Here is a 26,157-nt window from a genome sequence, read left to right on the forward strand (position 1 = left end):
AATATGCAATTAACATTCATTAATTTAATCAATTTAAATATTCTGGAGAAAAATCTTTTCAAAATATTACTGCGATACCATAAACTTTTCTTTAAAAATACCTTGAATGAACAAATGCGTTCATTACGAGCTATGGAAAATTTCTCTATGTTGTGTAGCATGATCAAAAAAGCATGGAGGGGGAGAAATTAAAGTTGTGGAAAAATTGTAAATTTTTATTCTGTGACAATTACTCCCACAGACAGTGTATTGCCTACTTCTGCAAAACCTGTAGTAAATTCCATTCCACGGATAAAAATCTGTCCATACAGTCAACGCACTCTCTTTAACTACTTCAATTTCTACATGGGAAAGAAAGTTCTTGGAATAGACTCTAGAAACCTCTCTCTCTAAAATCTTCTAATCTTCTGAGAAAAACTGAATTCTATAAATATCAAATAAGTATCATAAATAAATTCTACAAATTCAAACATATATCTTTATAACATTTATTTAAATATTAATTAATGTGTAAAAATTAAAATATGAATCTTATTATCTCTTATTTACTTGTATCACATCATACATGATAAAAAAAATTTTTTTTTTTGTTCAAAATTGTTTGAAATATCAAAACTATCTGATTTAAATCGAGATATTCTGTGTGGACCAAGAAAAAATAATGTTGTAGAGAGGTTATCGTTATATTGAGAGGTCGCCACCAAATTTATTCTGTTGTTGGTATCTCTTCTGAGTTGGTGCTGTTGGTACCACAATAAAATGCATTTATTGGCAAGAAAAAAGTTATAATTGATTAATAAAATTTAGTTAGGTGTTCCACACTGTAATGTGGTTTACCGTACTGCACTTTTGTGTACTACACAGAAATTAGCTTCACTGCAACTTCATTAACACTTTCGAATGGTAGATAGTGCAAAATACTGATGTTATTAAACAAACACTGATGCAGAACAGAATTTAAAAAATACAGTGAAACTTCCATTAGGCAGCCACCTCTATTCCCGGCCAACTTCCCTTAGCAGCCAGTTCTTCTAGGAACGGACAATAGGCTCCATAGACATAATACAAAAATCACCCCTATTCCGCGACCACTTCCTTATATCTAAGCATTTAAAAAACACATTTTTTACGTTTTTTTCTTCCCCAAACAGTAAACCAGACAAATAACATATGATCATTACTGAATACGTAAAGGATGGGTGAAATTTTTGGCTTTGTTTATACTTTCTTCACCTTCTAGCACCTACAGATTCAGTAGAACAGTGAGAGAGTAAAAGAAATGTGAGGAAAGAATATGTACATTACTTGCTATAAAGCTAATACAGATTAAGGAATTGATCAGATGATCTGGTATTTCAAGTTCTGTGTAAAACACAATGAAACCTTGATGTACATAATGATACCAGACCAAGACAAAAAATATCTTTGTAGAGGAATTATTGTTATATTGAAAGGCAACATTATCATCACGTGCCATCAAATTTATGCTATGCTGCTGTTGGCAAATTTTTTAAATTGACATTCTTAGTATCACCAAAAAATGCGCTTTTGAGTATTTATTTGCTGCAAAATATTTTAGTTGATTAACTGATAGAAAAAATTCAGTTAGATGTATTGCCCTTGTAAAGAGGTGTATCACACAAAAAGTAGCTATACCAAACACTTTCAGTGATTAGGTGATGCCCAATATCATTAGACATCCTCGGAAGAACTGAAGCATGTGAGATGAGTTAAAAAGATATACTGAAGAGTATTTCAGGAGAAAAATGAATAAAGAATAAATGTTGCAGTAGTTTCAAAATCCTCCTAAAACAATATTGTTATAGAGGGGTTTATCATAGCAATGGATATCGTTGTATCGAGAGAAGTTTAACATTACAGACTGCAGGTTATTCCAAACAAGATTCGAAAAAATACTGTTGTAGAAGGATTTCAATGTATATGTATCTTTTTTTTTTTTCTGGCATTTGTAAATAATTTTTTTTTAAATAAAAGATTTTTTTAAAACATTGAAAACCATTCTTTTGACACGCACCCAAAATGTGTTTTTCCTATCATACAACCCTTATTCGGCAGTCACCTCTGTAGACGGCTACTTTTTATGGAGGGCCAAGTATGAATCAAAATAACAATATTAATAAAATTTACAGATTGCGAAAGAAAAAATAATAAAAAATTTTTGTCTTTATCTCTTATTACTTCAATTATTGTGGTAAAATGCACTGTACACTTTGATTTATATTAGCAATTTTTAATTTAGACTAACAGTGCAACTGTTAGAATAGGTAGCTTTTCTTCATAATAGAAACTCTATTGCACATTAATTTTACATATACAGTCAAACCTCGTTAATGAGTCACTCTTGGGAGAGCAAAAATATGACTTAGTAAGCAGAGTGACTCTTTAAACGGAGTAAGCCATAGCTGTGCCAATTCCTACCTGAGAACAATTGGGACTTCCAAAAAGTGACCCGGTAAGTGGAGTGACGTGTTAACCGGGTGACGCACTAACGAGGTTTGACTGTATAAATAATATTGTAGCAACTTCAGAGTATAGAAAAAAAAATATCATTATAGAGGAGTTTATCATAGTATCAAGAGGAATTTAACATGACTTCAAACAAGATATGAAAAAATATTATTATAGAGGGATTTATCATTATATTGAGTATCGCTGTAGCAAGGTTTCACTTATATAAACTTGACATTGAAATTATGCCCTTTTTTTACTTTTAGATTTGTTTATATAATCTCTTTCTTTATTTATCGATAGCAAATTACCATTACAAACTGTAACGATATGAATTACAATTTACAATCTGCATTTCATCGATGAGCTTTCAGCTGTATTCAAGCAATGCCGCTTTCTTTCCACCTTTAAGGAAAAATATTAATATTTGCATCACTACAAATAATTTTGTGAATGTTGTCACGTAGAGTATCACAACTGTGCTTCAAATCATTTCATTCGCAAGATATAACAAAATACTCATTATGAATTCCCTGAACCAATTTTTCTCATGCAAACTTTTACGATCATCACTCATCATAAAATAAAGTGGGATATAGATGTCAGTTTCATTGCAAAACTCTGTGTGCAGGTATGTAAATGATTATGGACGAGATTTATTAGCCTTGTCTGGTTGAGAGAGTTGAATAAGCATTACTTGTGCTAGTCTTGCCCATTTTATGTATGCTTCACCACTTGTCAATTACATGGTCGTAAGTAAGAGGCTAGACCCCCCCTCCCCCACAGTAGAAGATATAATTTATATAATAATAGACATGATTTTATATATATATACATATATATATAACAGTTTTCCCATTTCTCCTCTCTTTCTCTCCTAGTTCCAGTCTGGCCAATTAAACTTTAAAGGATCCGGATGTAAAAAAAAATCAATTTAAAAAAAAAACAAACAGGCAACTATTGAGGCTCTGTGACATGCATATGATTTTTGTAACTTGATGCAAACCCCTTTGATGTGGGGGAGGGGGGGGGGGGGTCGCAAGCAACTGGGATCTAGGATCCACTCAATTTTCATCATTTCTTCTCTTCCATTTTAGCATTTTTGTGCTTGTGGATTTTTATAGTTTCTCTGTAAATACATGGAAAGAAATGTTGAATGTTAAATGATCAAAGCTCTCATAGGAACAAGAACTTTTCCCTTCAACATCCAGAAACAGAATGATGACAACAACCAATCAAATAACTCCACACTCCACATCTCTCAACCAATCAGGTTCTTCCAACCTAAGAAAAGTCTAATTTGGCGCCAGCTATAATATCAATCAGAGACAAAAGTGCAGGTCAAGCCACTTGAGAGTATAAATCAGTGGCTTTTACATGACAATCTCAAATGCTGAACCAGACCCATAGCCATAATTTCATTCCAAGGAAAGTTTCCCTTCCATTTCATTTCAAGAGGGGGGGGGGGAACCAAAGTGATAGAACAATAGATTTAGTCATCTCCCCCCCCCCCCCTTTTTTTCAGTCATTTCCTCACATTTTGGGGTTGGGGACCAGACCTCCAAGCCCTTCCCTCTCGTTAAGCCTTTGAGCTTAACTATGGCAGCTTTTGAATTTGTATGAATTAGGGTTCCATCAGAATCAGACAATATAAAGTTTCATTTGATTCAAATAAGTTTTCCTAGGTGTGTAAATGTTTTATGATGATGTGCGCAATATAAGTCAAATTAATTTCAACTAATAAAATTTTATAAAAAATAAATAGATAACTAAATTGTACAGCAAAATTATTTTCCCCCAGCTACCTTGCAAATGACTCAAATCAAAATTAATGGAACCTAAAAAATAACAAAGTGGAAACGAAGCCAAAAAATGTGTGTGTGTGTGTGTTCAAACATCAAGAATACTTCTGCTGGAATGAATATTTCTATAGGGACAATTTTGCATACCGTTTTGAAGGCGAAGAGCTGACTTTTGGAGAAGAGTGGCTGGCCGCCGTTGATCGTTTTCTCTTTACACTGGTGCAGCTGTCTGTCTGGAAAACAGATTCAATCAGTACAGAGAGAGATAGAACTAACGATATTAAAATAGCAATATATGTAGATTATTGGTACGAGCTAAATGCATCAGAACTTTTTCAATCAGAATTATCCAATTCATTTTAAAAGCGCAGAGCTAGTGATCTCAGAACATTGCCTGCAAGCATGCACAAGGCTGCAACTAGAAAAACAAAATTGGCTTTCATCTCCCGGGGCAAATGTATATTTTGGAGTCCCCTCTTTCTATTTTTGGACAAACAAAGAGTAAACTTGGCAATCTTCCTGGTCCAGCACTGGACCAGCCTAGTTGCGGCCCCAACAATGCAAGTCAGAATTATAGTGCTCCTATGATCACTTTTGTTGGTGGGATGGAAAGGAACAGACTATTTGATTCTTGTAAGCTTCAAAAATAAAACTTGCAAAAAAAATTTCAAGGTTTCTATCAATTTTTGGTACTTAGAAGAAAAGTATGCAGCTACATTATACATGCAATACATTGCCATAAGTGGCAATGATTTACCTGGAAGCTATTAAAATCTTTCAGAAACCAGATTCATTTAATTTTTTCTACCTTTATAGAAAAATCCATAAAAGTTTTCAAACTGTGCTTTGCTTAAATGGAAAAATCCCTGAATGAAATACATCATGGGATCAACTACAGATTTTTCAAGTCTGGGAATTGGCACCTATGCACTGGAAAGGGAATTGCAGCCTGCTGAATCATGCCTGCTGAAATACATCAAACAATAACTTTTTTAACATAAATAAAATTCCTCTACTATTCGAATGCTGTTTTTGCACTGATTTCAAATTCTCTATTTCAAATAGATAAAAATGTGGGGTGCTTTGTGAATTTTTTTTATCTCAAAATAGTGAATTTGGCTTGAAACTTTCCCCATCTCAGCTTATGTTTTGCATTTCCAATGCAGCGCAAAACACTCTACCTCCTGCCCATGTGGCTTTGAAAACCCAAACTGTTGGACACTCCCCCCCCCCCAAAAAAAATTATGTTGCCAGTTTATTCGAACTCATAATTCCACCAACATATCTCATACTTTACTGCAAGAGTGCATATCTCCTGCCCATGGGCCAAATGCTGCCCTCCAGCGGGTTCTATCCGTTACGCAAAAGATTTTCTGGGAAAAAAATAACATCCAACATGATAAATGACTAGACTGGCCATATTTACTTCATAAAAATATGGGAGATCAGGATCCATAAGGGATATCTGCAATTATGGCGAAAAAATTGTTGAATTCAAAGTAAAAAGTTGTCAATTACAGATAAAAACTCTTAAATGCAAATGAAATTGTGAATTATAGATAAAAACTGCCAAAAGCAAGTAAAGTTGCTTATTACTAAAAAAATATATACATTTGACAAATATGTGAGATGAATATATTTATATCACTATAATTAATTATGATAACTATATATTCATAATTATCATATTATAATTTGTCAGTGATGAAAATTATCCTAATACCAGATTTCAAAAATTCAAGTAAGTCTTGTTGAAAATAAGGGGGGAAAAGTACATTTTATAAGAAAGGACTGCCATTTTGTAAAATATGGGTCATATGATCAACCTTCCCCCCCCCCCCTATATACAGGGTGAACATGACATGCTCTGCCAAACAAAAAGGGAAGATAGGGTGTTTCATGTTTCCTTGGGCTCATCTATCAACCCTATCCTATCTCAAACAATTTTCGAGTCAGTGGATAATTGTTTATGGAAAAAAAATTTGTGTCAAGTCTGCAAAACCCATATCTGAAGTTTCTGAACGACCTACATGGAAATTAAGCACATATTTGCAAAGAGCAGAAAAAATCCTATAAGGTGACACTAATTTCAACAAAATATCTGGATATAATGGTGAGCTACAAGCGCTGAAATATTGGCAAAGTTCAAAATCTAATTATTGCTAAAAATTTTAATCACCAATTTCACAAACACCCTTCTAACTACAATCAGTCAAATTTACCCAAAACTTGTCCCTTTTACCAGCTTTCGAGAGAACCTAGAAAAAACTATATCAGTGATCTAGTTCAGGAGAAATTCAATCTTTTGTTTCCAATACGTCACTGAAATCTGCTTTCCTCTAAGTAATTTTGGTAGGTATTGGCGATAATTTCATTTTTCACTTCACCAGAACCTTGCCATTAAATACAGATATCTTGTAGATAGAGGTAGCGTCACTTTATAAGATTTTTTTTCCTGCAAAGTCAAATTGTCACCAAAATCTTTAACGACCAATTCCAAATTTTTGTTGAATACCTACTGCAAATACTGATTTCAGTGATGTGTTGCAAATAAAAGGCTAGATTTCTCCCGAACCGAAACACTGATATTGTTTATTGTAGGCTCTTTCAAAAGCTGGTGAAATTGACCGATTGCAGTTAGAAGAGTGTTTGCAGAATCAACGATTAAATATTTTGGTGAAAATTCAATTTTGAACTTTTCCAATCTTTCAGAGCTTGTAGCTTGTCATTAAATTCAGATATTTCAGTGAAATTAGTGTCACCTTACAGGATTTTTTCTGCTTTTTCCAAAAATTTGCATAATTTGTGTGCACGTCTTTCGGAAACTTCATAAATCCTGGTTTTTTCAGATTCGATGAATTTTTTTCAGCAATCGATTATCCACCATAACTCGAGAACAGTATGAGATAGGACAGGGTTGGTAAGGTGCTTCATGTCCCACTTGCACTTGCCTATCAATCACCCCCCCCCCTTTTGTTTGGCATATCGTGTCATGTTGACATAAGTTTTTGGCCCGTGAGCTGCCGAAATACTGCAGATCTGGCCCATGGACTGGAAAATTTGTGCATCCCTGCTTTACTTTATTCAAAATTCATAAGTTTTTACCTTTGACTGAGAGCTTTGACAATTTGGTGAATCGGCTTCCATTCTGATGGGGGGCGAGTTTTCTGCATGAAAAATAAATTAAAATAAATACAATTTCAAACACTATGCATTCACTTATTGATAACTAAAATATAGTGATCAGAGAAAACGATCAACGAAAGAGAAAAAGTCTACGAGAAAGTCAATTTGTTGCATCTATGACATATGAGAAATGGATAAGAAAATGTTACAGCCTACCTCTTGAAACAACCTCTTCGCTGTGGCTCTCGCAATCCTGACCAGCAGGACTTTCACTGACTGGAAGTTGCTTGGAGGAATATGTCTTCGATCCATCTTTACGGACAGGAAGTTCAGAGTCACAAGTCTCGATATCCACTGACGAATCGCTGCTTGCGTCTTCAATACGAGTAACTGTTTCTGAAGAAAAATAACTGGTGCTTTTAGTACTAGAAACAGATATTTTTGTCCCTGGAGTTCCACTTGAACCTCCACCATCACTGGAGACTACACGCTTACCGCGGCGAGTCGTTGTTACTGTACTGGAGGCATCGACATCTGTCTGCTCCTTAGCTAATGCAGTCTTATCTGCTGTCAGAGGAGAGATGCTTTCTTGACTCGATATTCTGGTCTTTTTCAATTGGCTGGTGCTACTGTCAGTATTACCGAGAACTGTCACAACCGGAAAGGGGCTGACAGTTCTGGTGGAGTTCATTCCACTGGAATCAAGACCTTGATAAAAGAACTTATCATACTGCTGCAGTTGCATGTACCTATCACCTTCGGAATTTTCCATGAGAAACATGTTGTCCGATATGCCAGGCGATTGATAAGACAAGATGCAATCGGTTGTCTCGGAATCTGGAACACGACCACGGGAACTCCTCGTTGCATAGGCACGACCAACAGTCAAAGGCTGTCCCCATGGAATGTACAAACTGGCAGTTCTTTGGAATTCACTGAGAGAAATGTGATACTGATCGATGGAATCACAAAGGTTTTCACACACATTATCATCTCCCGCAGATTCAGACGACACTTCAGGTTCCTATTTTAAAGAAAAGTCAACCAAATTTTTTTTAATACTACATATGAGCAGGAGTAAATTTCAATGTGTATAAGGAATCCCAAACCTGTGATTTTTTGGCCTTAAAATTTGGAAAAAAAACCATCTATAATATTATTCATATACATGGAAACTCTCCCCCCCCCCCATTTGTGGGACCCAATTTCTGGCTTTAAAAGGGGGGGGGGTCCTTATACACGGTTAATATAAATACAGTGGAAATTTGGTTAACAAGTGATTCGGTTAATGAGCAATTTGCATAATGAGCAAATTTTGACTCTGTTAATGACCTATGATTCACATTATGAGCAAAATTTTTGTGCATTGTTTATTTAGTTTCACATTATCACAACTGAGTCTATGGCTTTTAGCTTTTGCCCACACATGTACTGTGGAATTGCAGGTAATATTCTTCCCCTACAGTCTCTAGTCAGCGTGCCTCACTCAAAAAGTAAGCACACGTGTGTGTGACTATTTATAATATGAAACTAAATGTAGTATTGTAACCAAGTATTGCTCTGCAAAAACTGTGGGCATTATTGAACATGACTCTGAGGAGTTAGCTCATGAACAGATACCAGCAGCTGTCAAAGAGATTGTGTCCTTAGGAAGGACCATGGAGATGGAGGTGAATGAGAACAACGTTCAAGAACCAGTGGAGGGACACGACCACACCACAGACGAACTGATGGATCTCCATTGTGCATAAAAGCAATAGCTTATGAACAGGATCTCATCTGAGAAAGAGAAATGAGGAGTCCCTCACTTCAAATGAGATTAGAGAGATGTGAAAAATGTTGGAATCTGAAAAATTTTGTAGAAAAGAAGTCGCCCAAGTAAAGCTTTAGCAGTGCAAGCAAATGAATCAGGATGGCAATGTTATTTCCCATTTCCGAGAAATCTTATAAAAAGGGGCAAGTAAAAACAAGTCTCATTGAATAGGTTCAGACACGCTATAACGTGTCAAATACCCGGAATTTAGGAAAAGGACGAATAAAAATTTTCTGCATGTGTCCTCCGAGACGAGTTCTTTCCTAGTTCTAAGAAGAAAAAAGTAGAGAGAAAAACCTCAACTTTTTTCCCCTTTCTTTTTTTCTTCTTTTTACTGTATATCATGATCCCGCGACGGTTGTTGAAGATGAGGGATATCTAGCTACTTCCCTGAATGAGGGGCCATGTAGTTGTCAAATTTTGGAATTTTTATTTCCCTGCGGATATTCTCCCTTCCGGTCACATATCGGAAATTACAGTACTTTCACGGCTATCTACAGGCATCCAAAGACAGCATCTATACACCGTAAATTCGCCTTGGTACTACAATATTGCAAATGATGCACATTTTTTTCAATCTCAAAGGATCGGAACGGCCGTTCAAGTTGTAAAACTTTCCCAAGATCGTGGGGGGGGGGGGGGGGGGGAACCACAGAATCTGTAAAAACTCGACCGTGAATATCCGCAGTTTTGTCATCTGTCAGACCAGACACAATCCAGGCTGTCCCTTCCGGGATATAAGCCTGTTACCTGTGTGGGTTGAGTTTTGTCATCTAGCTGCTACGTGGTACTCACTGTTTCACATCGCGAAAATCATGGGTGTGTACGCAAAATCGGCTTTTGGAGGGGCACAATAATTTTTCACAGAAACTTTGGGTCACTAACACTCGAAAACAATTTTAAATTAACAAATAGTATTAAAAAAATTATTTTATTCTAATATTTTAATTCCCTACAAAAATATTTTTAATTTTTGATTTTGGGGAGGGGGGAAGAGGCCCTTTATAACCCCCCCCCCCCCCCACCAAATTTTGCTTTTGGTAAAAATCTGGGTTTGGAACCCGCGATTGCGTAGTGGTAATTGGCTAAAAATGTGATTTTCTAAGGTTTTAAAATTTTGAGTTGGCTATTCCTTCGAACAAACTTCTGGTTGCCAGGCGATCAGAGACCTAAAACACAAATATGTATACATTAAACTTCAAATGCACACATTACCAGTTTGAAGGATAGATGCAGGGCAGCAACTTGGAGGTGGTAGTAGTAGTAGCAACTTGGAGGGGATGGGACAGGCGGATCGTGTGTTCTGGGCTCTGGACTAGAGGGGGGCACCAAATTCGCCCTTTATAACTGCTTCTTCTACATTACATGGGTGTGCCATAATGTGTGCTTGCCCCATTTGAGAAAGTATCCAGTTGCAGTGCTAGATAGATAGCACCACCTACTGAACACAAAACACGCCAAATGATGGGCACACTGTCAAGTTTCTACAACACAAATCTAACATAGCTCCCATATTCAGGTGTGAAAATGAGTGGCAGACCATCAGGGAGGTAAAATAAAATTATTTTACCAGGAAAACCAAAGTATGAATAGGGAATCAGAAGTGTCTGAGAGAAGAGAGAATCACACACACACACACACACAAATTTGCTTTAAATTTGATCAGAAGATATGAAAGTGCTAAGATTTTTTTTAACGCAATGTAAAATCAATCAGAATGGAATTTATAGATTGATTTATTAGTAAATATATAAATGCGAGCTTCCACCTGTTAATTAAAGTTGATCCTGCTTATAATGTTTTTTATGATGTTTTTATTATTTAAATGCTTATAACATTTTTGAAAAAACCGTTGTAAATAGGAAAAACTTTAAACGGGAAATCTTAATACAAATACAGCACCACAACAGGCAAAATGCCCAACGAGGTGGCTGAGAAGATTTAGATTTAGGATGACAATTACTTATTATTAGAACCACGAAAATAAGTTGTACAAAGTGGAAAAAAGTTCTAAATAGGAGAAAGGTTATAGTGGGATCAACTGCATATATTTGTTTTAGATTTATTACACGTGTGGGGAATTCCATACGTTAAATTCTCAGTGCTAATGAGCTTCTTTGCAAGCTTTTCCTACTAGTAGACAATGAAAGTAAATGAACCTTTGGATAGAACACATTTTTAGAAGTGAATTATACTTGATTCACAGATACCTTCTTCTCCTACCCAGAACATAGCCCACCGCTCAGTCTCAACGAAGAAATATAAGAAGGTGATCTCAAAGACCTGAGCATGCTGGAAGAAAATTCATAGAGATACCAGTGAATTATGGGGGGGCGGGGGGGGGGGAAGAATAATTTTTCCAAGATAAATTTTTTTGAAAAAGACCCACTTTTACTCAAAAAGGACCCAAATTTTCTGAAGTACAGCGGCATCTCTAATTATCATTTAGGGTAAGTTAATTTGTAAACATTTATTGTATGTTAATTTATGGCATTATTGTATTTTATTATAATGTTAATTATGTTAATTGTATTACATTATTCATGATATTGTGTTGAAATATTAATTAAATGCTATTTTTATGTGAATAATTGTGGACGGAATTATCTAAGTTTCCATTATTACCTATGGGAAAGTTTAATTTCACATTCAAGCGATTTGGAACTGATGGAACCAATTAAGCTTGTTAACAAAAGTGTGACTATATAATTCATTCATAATACCAATAAGCTTTTCACCTAATAAACTTCATATTGGTTTGTCAAAGAATTAAATCTTATTCATGTAATAATAATAGGTTATTATACGTTAACATTTGCACATCACCACAATTTGATCAGAGAAGTTTAGTATGTTAGGCAAACTTTCAAGTAAAATCCTGTTTTAGAGCAAAATTTTGAAATTTTTGACTGCAATGAGGAGATATTCAATAATTTTGATGAATTTCAGCAGTTACATTGACTTTCCAGCACTAATTAGGATGTATTCATGGCAATTTCTGGTTTTGTTTTTTACCCACAGCAGTGTTCAAGCCACCTACAAAAAAATTCAAACTTTTATCATTGGAATTGTCATTTACCGAGAATTTGGGGTTTTGAGTGTAAATTTCGCAAAGTGTAGACCAGAGATCTTTAATGCATGGTCCCCTGAGCTCTCTGGTAACGTGTGTAGTATAACTTTGCGGCCTGTGCCGTATCAAAGGTTGAAGATGCATGATATAGACAAAATATTGCAATATTAAAACAGAAAAGTATTGCATCTGGACTGAACCTAAATGTTTTATAATAATAAATATATAATATTTATATATACAGGGTGATTCAAAACTCAATGTACAAACTTTTAGGGGATGTAGAAAACAAACACAAAACAGAATCACATAGGAATGTATGACCGGAAATCCCAACCTGATCATCTGGAGGATAAACGAAGATGCAGAAATCACAAGCCAATAATGGGTGGAAGAACTCTTTATTTAGTGATAATTTACGTGAGGACAGCACAAGTACATGTTAAGTTTCACAAGTGCTTAAAGTTCTTACTATCCACAGTTATGCACGCTTCACATCGGCGATGCATTCATTGTCAAACTCTTTCAAAAATACCCAACATTTCGCAAATATTTGCAGCTGTGATTGAGATTCTTGCAATCTGGATGGTAACTCGTTGTGTACATCTACTGTCCTCACGTAAAGTATCGCTAAACAAAGTTTTCCACCCATTATTGGCTTGTCATTTCTGCATCTTCATTTATCATCCAGCTGATCAGGTTGGAGTTTCCAGTGATACATTTCTATATGATTCTGTTTTGTCGTTTTCTACCTCCCTCTGAAAGTTTGTATGTTGAGTTTTGAATCACCCTGTATAAATCTGAGATGCATGAACCTGGTATATGACAAATCAAAAAGGTAGAATTGGACTGAACTGACAAATTCGGACTGACATAAAACAACTTAATGATTCATCCATATCCATGATAAACTTTCAGCAAATAATAACAACAACAATAATGATCTATTACTCTTGGATGAAGTCATGACACAAGACAGAAATCGTACAATGCTACTATTATGGAAATTATTGTAAGGCCAGATGCACCATGATTGTCAAAATATAGCAGTTACTCTTCAAAAAGAATTATGAAATCATTGTATAGCGGTGGAACTCTAAAATATGCATGCTGGAGAGGGTCCCTACACCAGTAATTTTGACGGGCTCTTATAATGAATTCATAGTAAATTTACAGAGCAAAAAGTTTAAAAAATGATAATAAAGTAGATTCTAGGCCCCCCTCCCCTCACTGAAGTTCTATCAACCTACCCTACAGCCATGGTTGTAGTCTAACAAATTAGGAGCAAAACATATAAGATCATTACTCCCAGAAGGGAGAAGTCCCTTGAGGAAACCTGGTAAAGGGACCCATCAAGAATGTACTTACCGAATGCACCCCCCCCCCAAAAAAATAACAAATTTCCAAAAAGTTACATTGAAAAATCATTTCATCATATAAGAATAAGTTTCCTTTTACCACAAACTTCATGAAAGAAAGCACATAATTTTTTCTTACACTGTGCAGTAATTTGCAATGTGTTGTTTTTGTTCCCCCCTGGATTACCCAGCATGCAAAGAAAATTTCACAATATCTGTATACAAAAATACAGATATTGTGTTTCGCAGGATTTTTCTCTTTTGAACATCCAGAAATTGAAGAAATATGCTGGCGCAGTTGTATTACAATATTGTATTTTGCGAAGCAATTCTTCAATTTTTTGCTCTCTTTAAAATCTTAAACACGGGACCAAAAATACTTCACATTGTATTAATTTTTCCATTTAGCTCATTTAATCTAACGAGAACGAATATGCTTAGTATCTAACATTTTTAATAAACCAAGATTTATGGTAGCAAAAGCACACCTAAAATTTGAACTGTATATTTCCAATGTATCGCATAAAACAGGGGGATCCTAAAATGCAGAGAACAGACAAAATTCAAATCAGCCAATTCAATCAATTCTTACAGTTGATATTTAAGAACTTTTCAGAATCTGTGACTCGAATTTCTCAACATGCCGAAAAATTGGATTCCCATAATGCTGGTCTCCCTTGCTATATCTTGGCATGCTGGCTAATACTGAAGAATACGGTAAGTAAAAATAAAATCTAACATCTTTTATTGTTCTTTGAAATAATCAGTTTTTGGTAATCAGAGGTGGTCTCAGTCCCATTTAACTCAGATTATCAAGATTTTACTCTATTTATAGAGAAATTTCATTCAAATACAGGAAACACACTCACCACATCACATAACCTGTAAGAAATAAAAATAATAATAATGAATATTATAATATAATAAATAATTATTCATACAACAAAAATAAGTATAAATATATGAATATGAAATTGCAGTTTAAACACTTGAAAAATCAATTATTTATTGTCCAAGGTCTCTATATATATATATCTTATCTTTCTTTAATATTTTAAATTATGCAGCATAAAAAGTATGTGCACAAAGTTTCATATACAAGTCATGACAACACTGGCGATAACTGCAGAACATGAATGTGGTTTTTCTGCTTTGAAAAATGATTAAGCTTACTGCATATTGCAAGCTTAATCAAAAAGTTTTCCATGGGTATAGATTGGAGCTAGAAATTGATTAAAGATTTTAACTGGCCAATCAAAAAATTTTAATCGATTAATCAACTGATTAATTGCATTTTAATAGAATATTTTCATATGCTCACCATTTGTACGAAACGGATTGGTAACCATATAATGTTAATTGATTTTATAAAAATATATTTTGTTTATTTTAACGTGCCTATTCGTTGGACGTAAACAAATATAAAAATGGATTGAAAAATTGAGACTGCCCACTTCAAGCAATTTAATATGCTGAACATATTTATCAAATCCTGGAATTTTTCTGCTTGTGAATTTTGTTTTTTCAGGTTAGTTACTGGTTTTGAAACTACTTTTGATCATACTGTGTTGCTTATTCTCTTAGAAATTCCTTCCCCCTACATTACATAGAGATAGAGGAGTTGGCATTTCCTGAATATCAAAACTATTTACAGTGGAGACAATAAATTTTGATCTTGCACTCTAAAACTTTCACCAAACTCAATTTGAAAATAAAATTATAAACATTTTGTGTTGAATCAGATGCCCAAAAATTTGATCAAAATATTTATTCGAAATATGGTCACTTATCTAAAATGTTATGTATTGGAACATAATTTAAGACATCCAAATCAGTTTCGTAAAATAAATCAAAGTTAGACGATAAACTTTTAATAAAATGTTTTTGTCAAAGTTTAATTGGATTGATAGAGTTGACTGACTCAACTAAAAAGTTTTACAGCGATTAACAACTGATCAATTAGCTGACCCGATTAATCGGACCAGAGCTAGTATAGATTTAAAAATAACTTAACAAAATTCCTTTTATTGATTAGCGCCTTAAAAAACAAAATCAGCACATCCCTCTCATCAAAAATTTTGAACCCTACTAGTTTTTTTAAACTTATTGTAATAGGTAAATACACCTGTTCTACAAATGAATTCTTTGAGTGCATGAACTAATATTTTCAAATAAAATAATCAAATTTTTCTCACATTTGCATATATGATTTCGAAAAACCTCTTCACCAGCATACCACACAATAAACTCATTGACATGTTTTCATTCCTTTCAAAAATATGAGAGAAGGTTCCCTTAAATTTAATTTCACACACTGGAAAAACTTTCTTAACTTCTGCATTCTTGAAAACTTTCTTTACAATGGAATACATATCCACGAGCAGATTAAAGGAATACCAATGGGGACCTGCTATTCGAGCGCCCTTGCCAACCTTTTCCTACACTTCAATGAACAAAAATCCAAACTGCAATACAACTTTGTTGGCTTTCATTACATTGATGATCTAATCATTTTCAACAAATGTAATTTTAACAGCATTTTCCCCAACATCGATTCTGAAGAGCTTTCTCTGAAGGAAACCACAAAAGAAGACATAATAATATTCCTGGATATTAAAAATATACAAAACAATGAATCGGAAACAGGTGTTTATGACAAAAGAAAAGACTTCGATTTTTCTATTAACAGTTTAAGCCACTGGCATTCAAACATCAACACCAAAATATTCAGAAACACACTCATTTCACAAATTTGTAGATTCGAACACATTTGTAATAATAAACAGGAATTCAATACAGCACTCCTCAATCTTTTCAAAACTGCATCTGGCAACAGTATTCCAACTGCCTTCTTCAATGACATTTCCAGAAAAATTGTCAAAACAACAAGTCTCCCCATTCTTGAGGTATGTCCGGTGATTTTTTGACATTTTTCATAATCCTTGTAAAATATTCACTGTAATTATTTTACAAGATATACAGAAGACTGGATGTTGTGAAGATATTTATTATTTGAGATGTTAATTTTTTAAGGAAGGAAAAAACTCATCTCTGCCTCTACCGGGAGTCGAGCCCGGGTCCCTTGATTGCCGGACGAGTGCTCTGGCACTCGTCGGCTGCTCCTTCCTTAAAAAATTAACATCTCAAATAATAAATATCTTCACAACATCCAGTCTTCTGTATATCTTGTATTAACAAGTGGAGAGCGACATTCATGTCATGTAATTATTTTATCCTGTAACTTTGTATATATTTTTTCTCATGCTTCTTTGAACTTATAATATGAAGTTCTGTATATATTTTTTCTAATATTGTATTTTTAAAATTTTTTCATTGTCTTTTTTTCATCCAACATGTTTTTGAAAAAACAGGTGTCGGGGAACAAGGGTTGGCATTTTTAATGCAATTAGGCATAGCCACCCTTCAGAAATGCCTACACTTTTCGAACCATGCATGGAGTTCCCCCCGATGAAGATCCACTGCATAGGTTCTATTTCACTCTCATATAAAATTCAATTTTTTTCTCCTTATTCTTAAAATAATTCTTTTTTGTGTATATACATATAATTTTTTTTCGTTCCCCTCCTACAGAATTCATTAATAAAACTCAGCTTTGTTTTTCTTTATAAACATTTTGAAAAGGCTCTAAGGAAACTAATTTTACCTTTTGTTGACTAGTGGCTTAACATCGGGTGAAAGACAAGGCCTCCATTCACTCATGAATTTTTCCAAATCTTTCCTTTGCTTCCGATGATCAACCTAAAATGATTTCATTTACTTCATTGATTCAGTTACTTTTCACATTGTAATTCATCATTCATTCAATGTATGAGAGCTAATTCAAAAATTAAGGATGATAACTTATAAGCAACAAGTTAATATGTGACAAACCATGTTTCCTCAAATGTATCATACTTAATCTAGCATGCATGCTTTCATTCATAACTAAATCTGTATATCTGAATGCACATTAAAATTGATGGCAATTACCTACGAGTGTAAAAAAATACAACTTTTGCGCAGCAAAGAAATAAGTATTCATTTCAGATTTGAACAAACACAGCATATTTTCTTATAAAACCAGCTTTTATGGATTCACAGAATCCTGAATTTTGCAATATAACCGGATAGAAAAAAGAAATCAATTAAGATCGATAATGATGTGTCAAAATTACATGAATGGACCATTTATATACTTTGATACTCACAGAAAACTCAAAAGTAATAATGCTAACTTTTCAACTGATTTTTTTTTTTTTTTTGAATCACTTCAAGATTTTATGACTTAGAGTTCTTGCTTCAAATTACCTGTAGGTTTTGACTCGTTTCAGCTTCACTGTTCTCCAGATCAACAGACAGAGATGACTGCGGAGATACTTTCAGTGTTCCACCCTGACCTCTGCCTCTTCCACCCCGACGTCCTCGACCTCTTCGTCCACCAATTCTTTTAGATCGAATTTCAACAGTTTCATAACTTTTTGGAAGAAGAAAGATCATTATGAAAAGAAAATGTTAAAATGTAATGAATTTAGTCTTAACATGACATTCATATGTAGAAGGATAAAAATTGACAGACTTTAGCTTCCCATGACACTATTCCAGGTGCTCTGCCAGTAAGATTTAGGAGGGTCACAGATAGGTATGGTGGCAGAGTTTTAGAGTTCATTTTGGCCACCCATGACAATAGAGATATGTTGAAGCTTTGACATTCAAAATACATTCCGCCACCTCTCCCTTTCGTAGCTGGAATTCCTTTTACCACTAGCATGTGACTGAACTGCGCCTGTAGATGACAGGTGCTTAGGTTGGTCATCTTTCTTCTGTGGTGTAACAAGTGCAGATTTTAAAGAGCAGCATTGTGCCATCAAATTTTGTCAGCTTATGGGTGGCAACTGCACAGACTTTGAACATTTCCAAAGTCTCTGCATCTGTTTTATTTATAGGTGGGTAATATTCAATGTCACAAAGTTATTAAAAATTTAAGTTTTTAAGTTTCAGAATCAAGTCAATTAACCTCAGAGCACACGTCATACACACAATTCAATCATGTACCACAGACAAAGTCATTCTGACTAGAGGAGAAGGATGACACCAACACCAAACACAACCTGTCCTAAGTGAATAGCAATGTCATTGTGCACACAAATATTTTTGTGTGTACAATGAAAAATGAAAATTTGAAAAATATACATGAAATATTTTTTACCTCTGTTCTGTGGCACTGGTTTGATCTTCAGTATCTTTAGATGGTAGCTGTAACGAAAGGAACATTTGCAGTATGAATGAGTAAAAAAATTTTAATTACGCTCTAGTTCACATACATATTGATTAATAGACTGGGGGGGGGGGGGGTCTACCATTTTTTAATGCTTATAAAAAATAATTTGAGAGACACATATAATATGCACTGTTCAAGGAGGAAAAGGGAAATTTTGGTACTAGGTCAAAATTCGATACTTGAATAAGTATAGTTTTCGCTCGTGTGACAAGGAAGTGGGGAGAACTACTCACCAAGATTCGGACTACAGTATTTTACTATCGCAATGGCATTAAGTTTATGAAAAATTAATTTTTTTATATTCATTTTTGAAAAAATAATCACAATACAGCCACAAAAACATTAAATACACACTTATACTTTCATTTTATTATACAAACAGCAATTTTTCTCATGGAATAAACAGCGATTGACATTTTTGCATGCCAAATAAGGAATTAATTTGGCATTTTATGATTGATCAAACTCAATTTTTAATTCACATATTAAAATGTCTTTTCATGAAAAAAGTTATAAAACTGCTGAATATGGTCCTGAATATAGGTGTTATGTCGGAAGAAAATATGAACAAGATAAGGTACAATTTGTTCTTGAAACTGTTGACTTCGATCAATCACAATCAGTGATAGAGCAATAATATCACATGTCAGAAAACCGAAGAATTCTAACTGACCAATGGTCAGTTATAAATTTTTGTTTAAATACTGGTATTTAATCACAAAATTTGCATAAAATATGCCACTTGCTATGCATGCAAACCTCTGATAACTTGCTCAAGTGCAGTATGACAAATAATAACACAAGGAGAGCGATCCCAGTGTCAGCAAAAAGTACATCTTAAATGCATATCGTAATTGGTCAGATGCAAGGGAAAATATATTTTTCCCTGTATTTTCCTCTTTGATGTCACATGGTGGCCTCAAGCAGAATTTCCAAAAATTTGTACAGGGTTCCCTTTTAACCAATATCCTCATCTCTCGGATTATTCTTCATAAGCATTAGAAGATAGTAGGAACTCCCCCCCCCCCCCTGCTTATAATGCCTTTAACATTCTCCCTGTCAGAAGTTCCAAGCTGATTGTGAATAACAAATGTGTAAGTAAGGTAGTTATACACTGAAGCTGAATACTTACATCATCCATTTCTAAAGGTTCATACACATCTTGAGAAACACTGGATGTCATGCAATCTTCTTCATCAATGTTCAAGAGTTGCATTGAATCCTCGACTCTGCCAGGAGAAGGTGAATTCTCACTTGGTTCATTCAACTGGACTACAGCATCATACTCGCTGGTATTCTGGAAAACTTTCTGCTGCCATTCTTTAGCCTGGATGCGCATTGATTCCTCTTGTTCAGCTGTTTCCCGTGATGCAGCAACTACAGCCTGCATTGGGAAAAACAAAACAATGTACAATTTGCCAATTGTATGAAAAAATGGGCTATTTTTTTCAATGGTGGACGGGTAGAAAAAATTGGCAGTAATTCTCAGTTAATCTTGTTGCAAATAATTTTTTAACAATTTTTAATACTATCCATGTAAAAGACCCCCCTATTTTTTAGACCTAATTTTCGGCAAAACGAGGGTTTCTTATATGCATTAAGATACAGTAATTTATGCTACTTGATTTATATTTTTCAGCATCAACAAGACTTTGCCATGTGGTAAATTAATCTGAAAGCTGCTGCATTGTAGGTGATCAATCGGCACAAATTTTTAATGTGCCATCATTTAAATTTTATGAAATCTTTTAGAAAAATTATTACCAGTAGTTCTTCTTTCTGCTCATAACTGAGTCCTTCCTCGAACAGCCCCAGAGCTATGGAAATTTAAAAAATTCAGAATATATATATATATGTATAAAAAGTAACGAGTCTGTATACAGTAGACTTCTTAACTGAGGAGTTGGCATATATAGATCAGCACATATCAGATCAGGCCCATGCCAAATTACAGAAACTGCCAGATTACTGGAAAGCAGTGGAAAATTTTTTTTAATCACGTAAACTTCATGTAGAAATGCACAGGGCCGCTTTATGCATGGGAAAGAGGAACATTTGCCCAGAGACCCAAAATGAAAAACATTCATTCACCGACTAATGGCACATATCTGACCTTGGTCACAGGGGCCACCATTTTTGTAAAAAGCAAAATATAACCCACTGGTTTATTTCCACAATTTCTGCTTCACCCAGAGATTCCAGTGTCTCATATCAAAGTCAGGTCCCTAGGCATGCAATAACATGTTTTCCTCTTTCACACACGAAGAGAAGGTGGCATGAAAATGTGGGACTATGGTAAGTCCACTGTGTTTAAAGAAAAGGAAATAATTAAGCTGATAATTTTATATTTTAACACTCTTAAAAGAATAAATGAAGTATGAGGCGCAATACAGCAAAAGACTGCAACTGAAAGAAGTAAAATTTAGTCACGCATGAAGTATCCAAAACTGGCAAATAAAGGAACTCCACAGACCTTTTAACTGATTATCTAATAATTTTTCTTGGCTCTTCATGTGTCGATCAACACGCTGTTCCTCCGTCTGTTGCTGTAGCGACTGTCTATGATGACTAATCATTACTATCTGTAAAAAAAAAGTTCTCTGATTAGTGATAGTTGAACTAAAATTGTCATTTAAAGTTAAACCTAACAAGATAATTTTAAAATGACTTATTACTGTATTCATCCACATTAGCAGGCATGATGGGGAAACAGCAAGGGATACCAGCATGCCGGGAAATTTGTAACCAATTCTGAAAATTTCTCAAATACCTCTATCCTGAAAATCCATTGAATTGGCTAAATACATATTGTGATCCTTATTAAACCTCCCTTTTCCCGGCATGCTGGGAATTGAGCAGACAACAACATTAACCACTTAACTGCAGATGAAATCTTACATGAATCACTCCCCCAGTGCTACCTTTTTTGCTCACGGGCATAGGTGCGTTTTAGAGAGGAGTAGTGGCATAATTTGGGATACACAAAATAAAAAAATTTTCAGTAGGCTAACATGCTAAGGAAAAATCACAAAATGAAAAACTTTAAACACAGAACGTAATACAAAAAAAAAATTAGTAATTAGCAATTGTGTTAGATCTTAAAACATGGTTGCATACCATAAACCAGTGTTTCCCAAAGTAGGCAACATTGCCCCCTGGCGAGCAATGAAATAGTCTAGGGTGGGGCGATAGAAACTATGAGTATAACATAGGATCCCATGGGTTCACTTGAATCTAGAGGCGATGATAGAAAAAAAAATTCCTGCAGAAGGGAGTGATGGAACAAAAAGTTTGGGAAACTATGCCATGAACCAGCATCACACTCAGCATTGATACGCAGAGTCATTCGACACTCTGACATATTCATTCGCATGCGAAAGTGTGGAGAATAGAAAACACTATCATACACACAACACAAGACAAAATTGCGGCAGAGGAACAACAAAAAATCACAACTTACTCAAACACACTGAATGGCAATTACAGTTAACAGCCACTCCTCACACAGCAACATCTCACTACTTTATTCTAAGACATTCAAGATTAATTTGTTGTATTCTGAAGCAGTGGGCGTAGTTATACGGCTAGCAACAAATTACATAGGAAGAAATTTTGTAAAGATGTATGAATATACCTGACGCATGTTAACATATAGACTTTGTAAGGCATATATAAACATTGAGGGCAGTTAAGGGATTAAAAAAGCTGTTGTCCCGCGAGTTTTATGACATGGCGGCTAATATAGTATTGTCTAGCATTTATCCATAACTATGGCGATTACAAATTGCAAAACTTTAATTACAGAAGACCTTGAGTTTTTGAAACCTTGCTTAAAATTAAAATGACATTATAAAGTGTGTTTGATATCAGTTTTAAACAGCTCTGGAGCTGACAGAAATCATTAACTAACCTCAGAGTCACTCGCCTCCTCTTCACTTATGGGGATTGTTTCTTCTTGCATTCTTTACAGTAACGTCAATGGGTTTTTCACATGTAAGATTTATATAATCACCACAAAATATACCTGAAAAATTCATATCCAAGTGTGAGATCAAACAGAAGATAAAAAAAGATCAATGCAAAATTAAGAGACACCAAAAAACGTATAGGATGTTATATTTTTAATCTTGATACTTTATTTAGCCTCAGAATGTTGTTTTGTTATTGTTTGTTGTTTGTTTTTTATTTGTTCATTTCAACAGCCATAGTATTATCCCCTTTTGGCGATTTTATTCTTCGGTAAGAAAGACGTTCAAAAGCATACGCAACATATCCACAACCCCCTCGGCAAAAGAAGTCTTTATTATAGTTTCGAAATCTAGTCAATATTTTTATGAAAATGTGTACTTGACTTTTTCATGCTGCCGTGGATCAGTCGGCATGATAGCGTGCCCACAATCATGGCCGATCCATGTTGTCAGATTCTGATTGTAACAATCTTTCAATATTGTTTACATATATATACATATATATATATGCAAATTAGATTATTTGAGATATTATTGAATCTGAGATGTCATGAACGTACGACCGGGAATTTCCCTTTGAATACTAGTGTGCTGTGAACACTCACTTCCTCTTCTAAATAATATCTGAGTAAAAGCAAGGTGCCTAGAGCACTTCCCAATCATTTGGGCATTATAATGGATCTTATGCTGTAATCTTGCCTTGGTGGTATGCCTCATCACTCTTGCCAGGATGATCAAATCAATAATATAGTTAAATGTTAAAAATCCTTTGCTGCTTCCATTGTGACAGTGTCCTGTTCGTTCTGATGATCTTAACAACATAATAACTGCTAATGGTTCTTCAATTGCTGGTTTCCTGAACTAATTGCAGATTGATTCAACAATGTTCCTCCTTTGAAGATTCATATTTTCCCTGTGGTGTCTGTGGAAAGATGATGCGGATCAGCATGGACTTCCTAGCAGTTTGATGTGATTGTGTGATGCTATGGAAAGGTGGTTCCTGAGTGGGAACAAACTTCCTTAAATTTTCTAGTTAGATTGGTGGTGATTGAACAAAATCAGTCTAATTCACTGTGATAAATTTATATTTTATTAATGTAAAACTCTAAAACTCCCCCCCCGCAATTGATGACAATGTTAAACTGCTTCTGTTAGACCGAGACCTACCAACTTTAAACCCTGCTGAATTAACTTTTCCATTGAATTTTGATTTTGCATTTCCGCAATTGTTTTTGAAATTTGGTAGTATTAGTGCATCGTCTGTTCAATTCCATCAATGCATATGTGGATTTTGCTTTATTAAGTGGATTATTGCATATATGTGTGCGCAATAAGGGTTATTCAGATTTTTAACATGAATTTTTACTGTGCCATGGATGAATAGAAAAAGAAAAACAGGCGAGCGTAAAAAAACTTTTTGGGGTTCAGGTTGCACCAGGATTGCAACCCGAGGTCTTGGCACCTACAAGGGTAATTAAACTCTATTTTAACCAGAAATTCAAATATATAACTTGGCCAACACCATTTTTTACAACTACTAGTGCAAAAAATCATTCTAAATGCTATTATCGATCATCTCAATGCTGTTGTGTAATAATCAACAACACAAACATGCTATTGCTATGTCCACAGTCATATTATGGTTTGAGCCATTTTCAAAATTATTATAACCGATAAACCATTGTTGTTGGTAAGATATACATGAAAATATCGCCAAATCACGACTGATACCGAAATACTTCACTAAAAACAGTTACATCCCCCTATAAAATCCACAACAGTATTATAACATTTGACATTATAATTGATTACATGTGGGAAGGGTCCAAATATTGTTAATGACAAGTCAATCATTTGCATATAAATGTCATATAAATTGCATGCATGTTCACATGAATCTCAGCATTACACTGTCAATGTTTCCCACAGCACTCGAGTCACATATAACCAAGTGATGAAAACATTGGAATTTCTCATGTGCTTTTTCACGTGGAAGCCTCTCGGAGTTCACATGAATGTTTATGTTCACTTAGAGGTCTTTGAGCCGCGTCACATGAAAACATTCAAATGTGTAAACACATTTCGCAGATAGAGACAGACGCTCACCCACACAGCAAACCAAAACAAACGCACATAAATTGTTTGCAAATTTTCAGGAACGTGGGACGAGTAAACTCTTTTATCCCCAGTCTTAGCGTTTATTGCATGATGTGACATCTATTGAGCACAGTCTAAACAATTCCAAGAAGGGTTCAATAAAGTTGTTAAACTTTCAGTTGGGTGCTAATTTGTGATGATTGACCGAATGCAGGATCAGATCCACCCTAAAGGGGGTGTGCGACAGGTGTGCAACCATGGAGGAAAGAATAACTTCTAAAATATAGGTTATGTAATATAACCTCCTTGGTGTGCAACCAGAGCCGGATTAACCATTAAGCAAAATAAGTAGGTGCTTAGGGCATCAGTACAAAAGGGGCTCCTCAAAAATATATCAAATGGTATTTTTTTTAATGTACAATTTTTTTTCAACATCGATCATCCGATAGAAAATCCTAAAATTTTAAGAACACTTGATTGTATAGTTGAAGATCATTATCACAAAGGTTGGCACAAAAGATGGGAAACTAATAATATTGCAAACTAGACTTCACACATTATTGCTGAGTTTTTTGATTAGCTTTTCACAATTTTCATAAAGTACGCCCAGGGCTGTCTTAACATTATCATACACCCACATACAAAGCGATTTTTCTGAAAGAGGCACTACTACCTAGCTAAAAACTCCTACCTACCAATTTCCATATTTACTCTTGAAAATCGGAACCAGATCTAATTGTCACTTGACAACCCGTTGCCAGAAGTGCCGAGATCGGCCCTACAGAACAAGGACATGATTTTTGTGGGTCATTAGTAGATCAACTGTGCAGTTTGATTTATAGAAGTAAAAGAAATGCTACCCCAGGTGTAAATTACAAACTTTAGAATGTATCTAAAAGAAAAAATACCCAATATATTAAAGGTGATTCATCAGAAATAAGATACCTATTGGCAGGGCCGCAACTGGATACTTGGTTAGCCAGGGCAACCCCTCATTTAGGCACCCCCCCCCTCCCGTAATGTTGAAGGATAAGTTAAATGGTTTGATTTGCGTCCCCTTTTATGATGCGCCCGGGGCACCACGCGTTAAGACGGCACTGCCTAAGGTTCGCACCAGGCGTCCTCCTTTATCAGTTTTGAATCTGGTAACTCTACCTGAAGACCACATAACCAGTA

At 34.9% G+C, this 26,157-nt stretch overlaps 1 protein-coding gene across 6 annotated transcripts; it reads right to left on the reverse strand.

Annotated features, from left to right (window-relative positions):
* Window positions 1-25,218, reverse strand: LOC149078035 (uncharacterized). 6 transcript variants are annotated; one of them, XM_089241602.1, is made up of 13 exons: window positions 24,697-25,218; window positions 22,827-22,940; window positions 21,390-21,498; window positions 20,681-20,733; window positions 20,049-20,300; window positions 18,845-18,891; window positions 17,947-18,112; window positions 17,303-17,397; window positions 14,508-14,520; window positions 7,614-8,421; window positions 7,377-7,438; window positions 4,419-4,504; window positions 1-424 (listed from the first exon to the last, which is right to left on the reverse strand). In XM_089241602.1, the coding sequence occupies exons 2-13, from the start codon at window positions 22,875-22,877 to the stop codon at window positions 400-402; spliced, it is 1,767 nt and encodes a 588-aa protein (XP_089097728.1). In that variant the 5' UTR covers window positions 22,878-22,940; window positions 24,697-25,218; the 3' UTR covers window positions 1-399. The 6 variants fall into 6 exon arrangements, 4 of the variants coding, with proteins under 4 accessions (XP_089097728.1, XP_089097726.1, XP_089097727.1 ...); XR_016193898.1 differs by having other exon boundaries at window positions 227-424; window positions 4,419-4,500; XR_016193897.1 differs by lacking the exon at window positions 1-424 and adding an exon at window positions 2,737-2,874 and having other exon boundaries at window positions 4,419-4,500.
* Between the last annotated feature and the right edge of the window lie 939 nt (window positions 25,219-26,157).

This window comes from Pholcus phalangioides, unplaced genomic scaffold, assembly GCF_987345545.1.
Source record: "Pholcus phalangioides strain wild (caught in Gottingen) unplaced genomic scaffold, Ppha-v1.0 ptg000014l_1, whole genome shotgun sequence".
Classification (NCBI taxonomy): Eukaryota; Metazoa; Arthropoda; class Arachnida; order Araneae; family Pholcidae; genus Pholcus; species Pholcus phalangioides.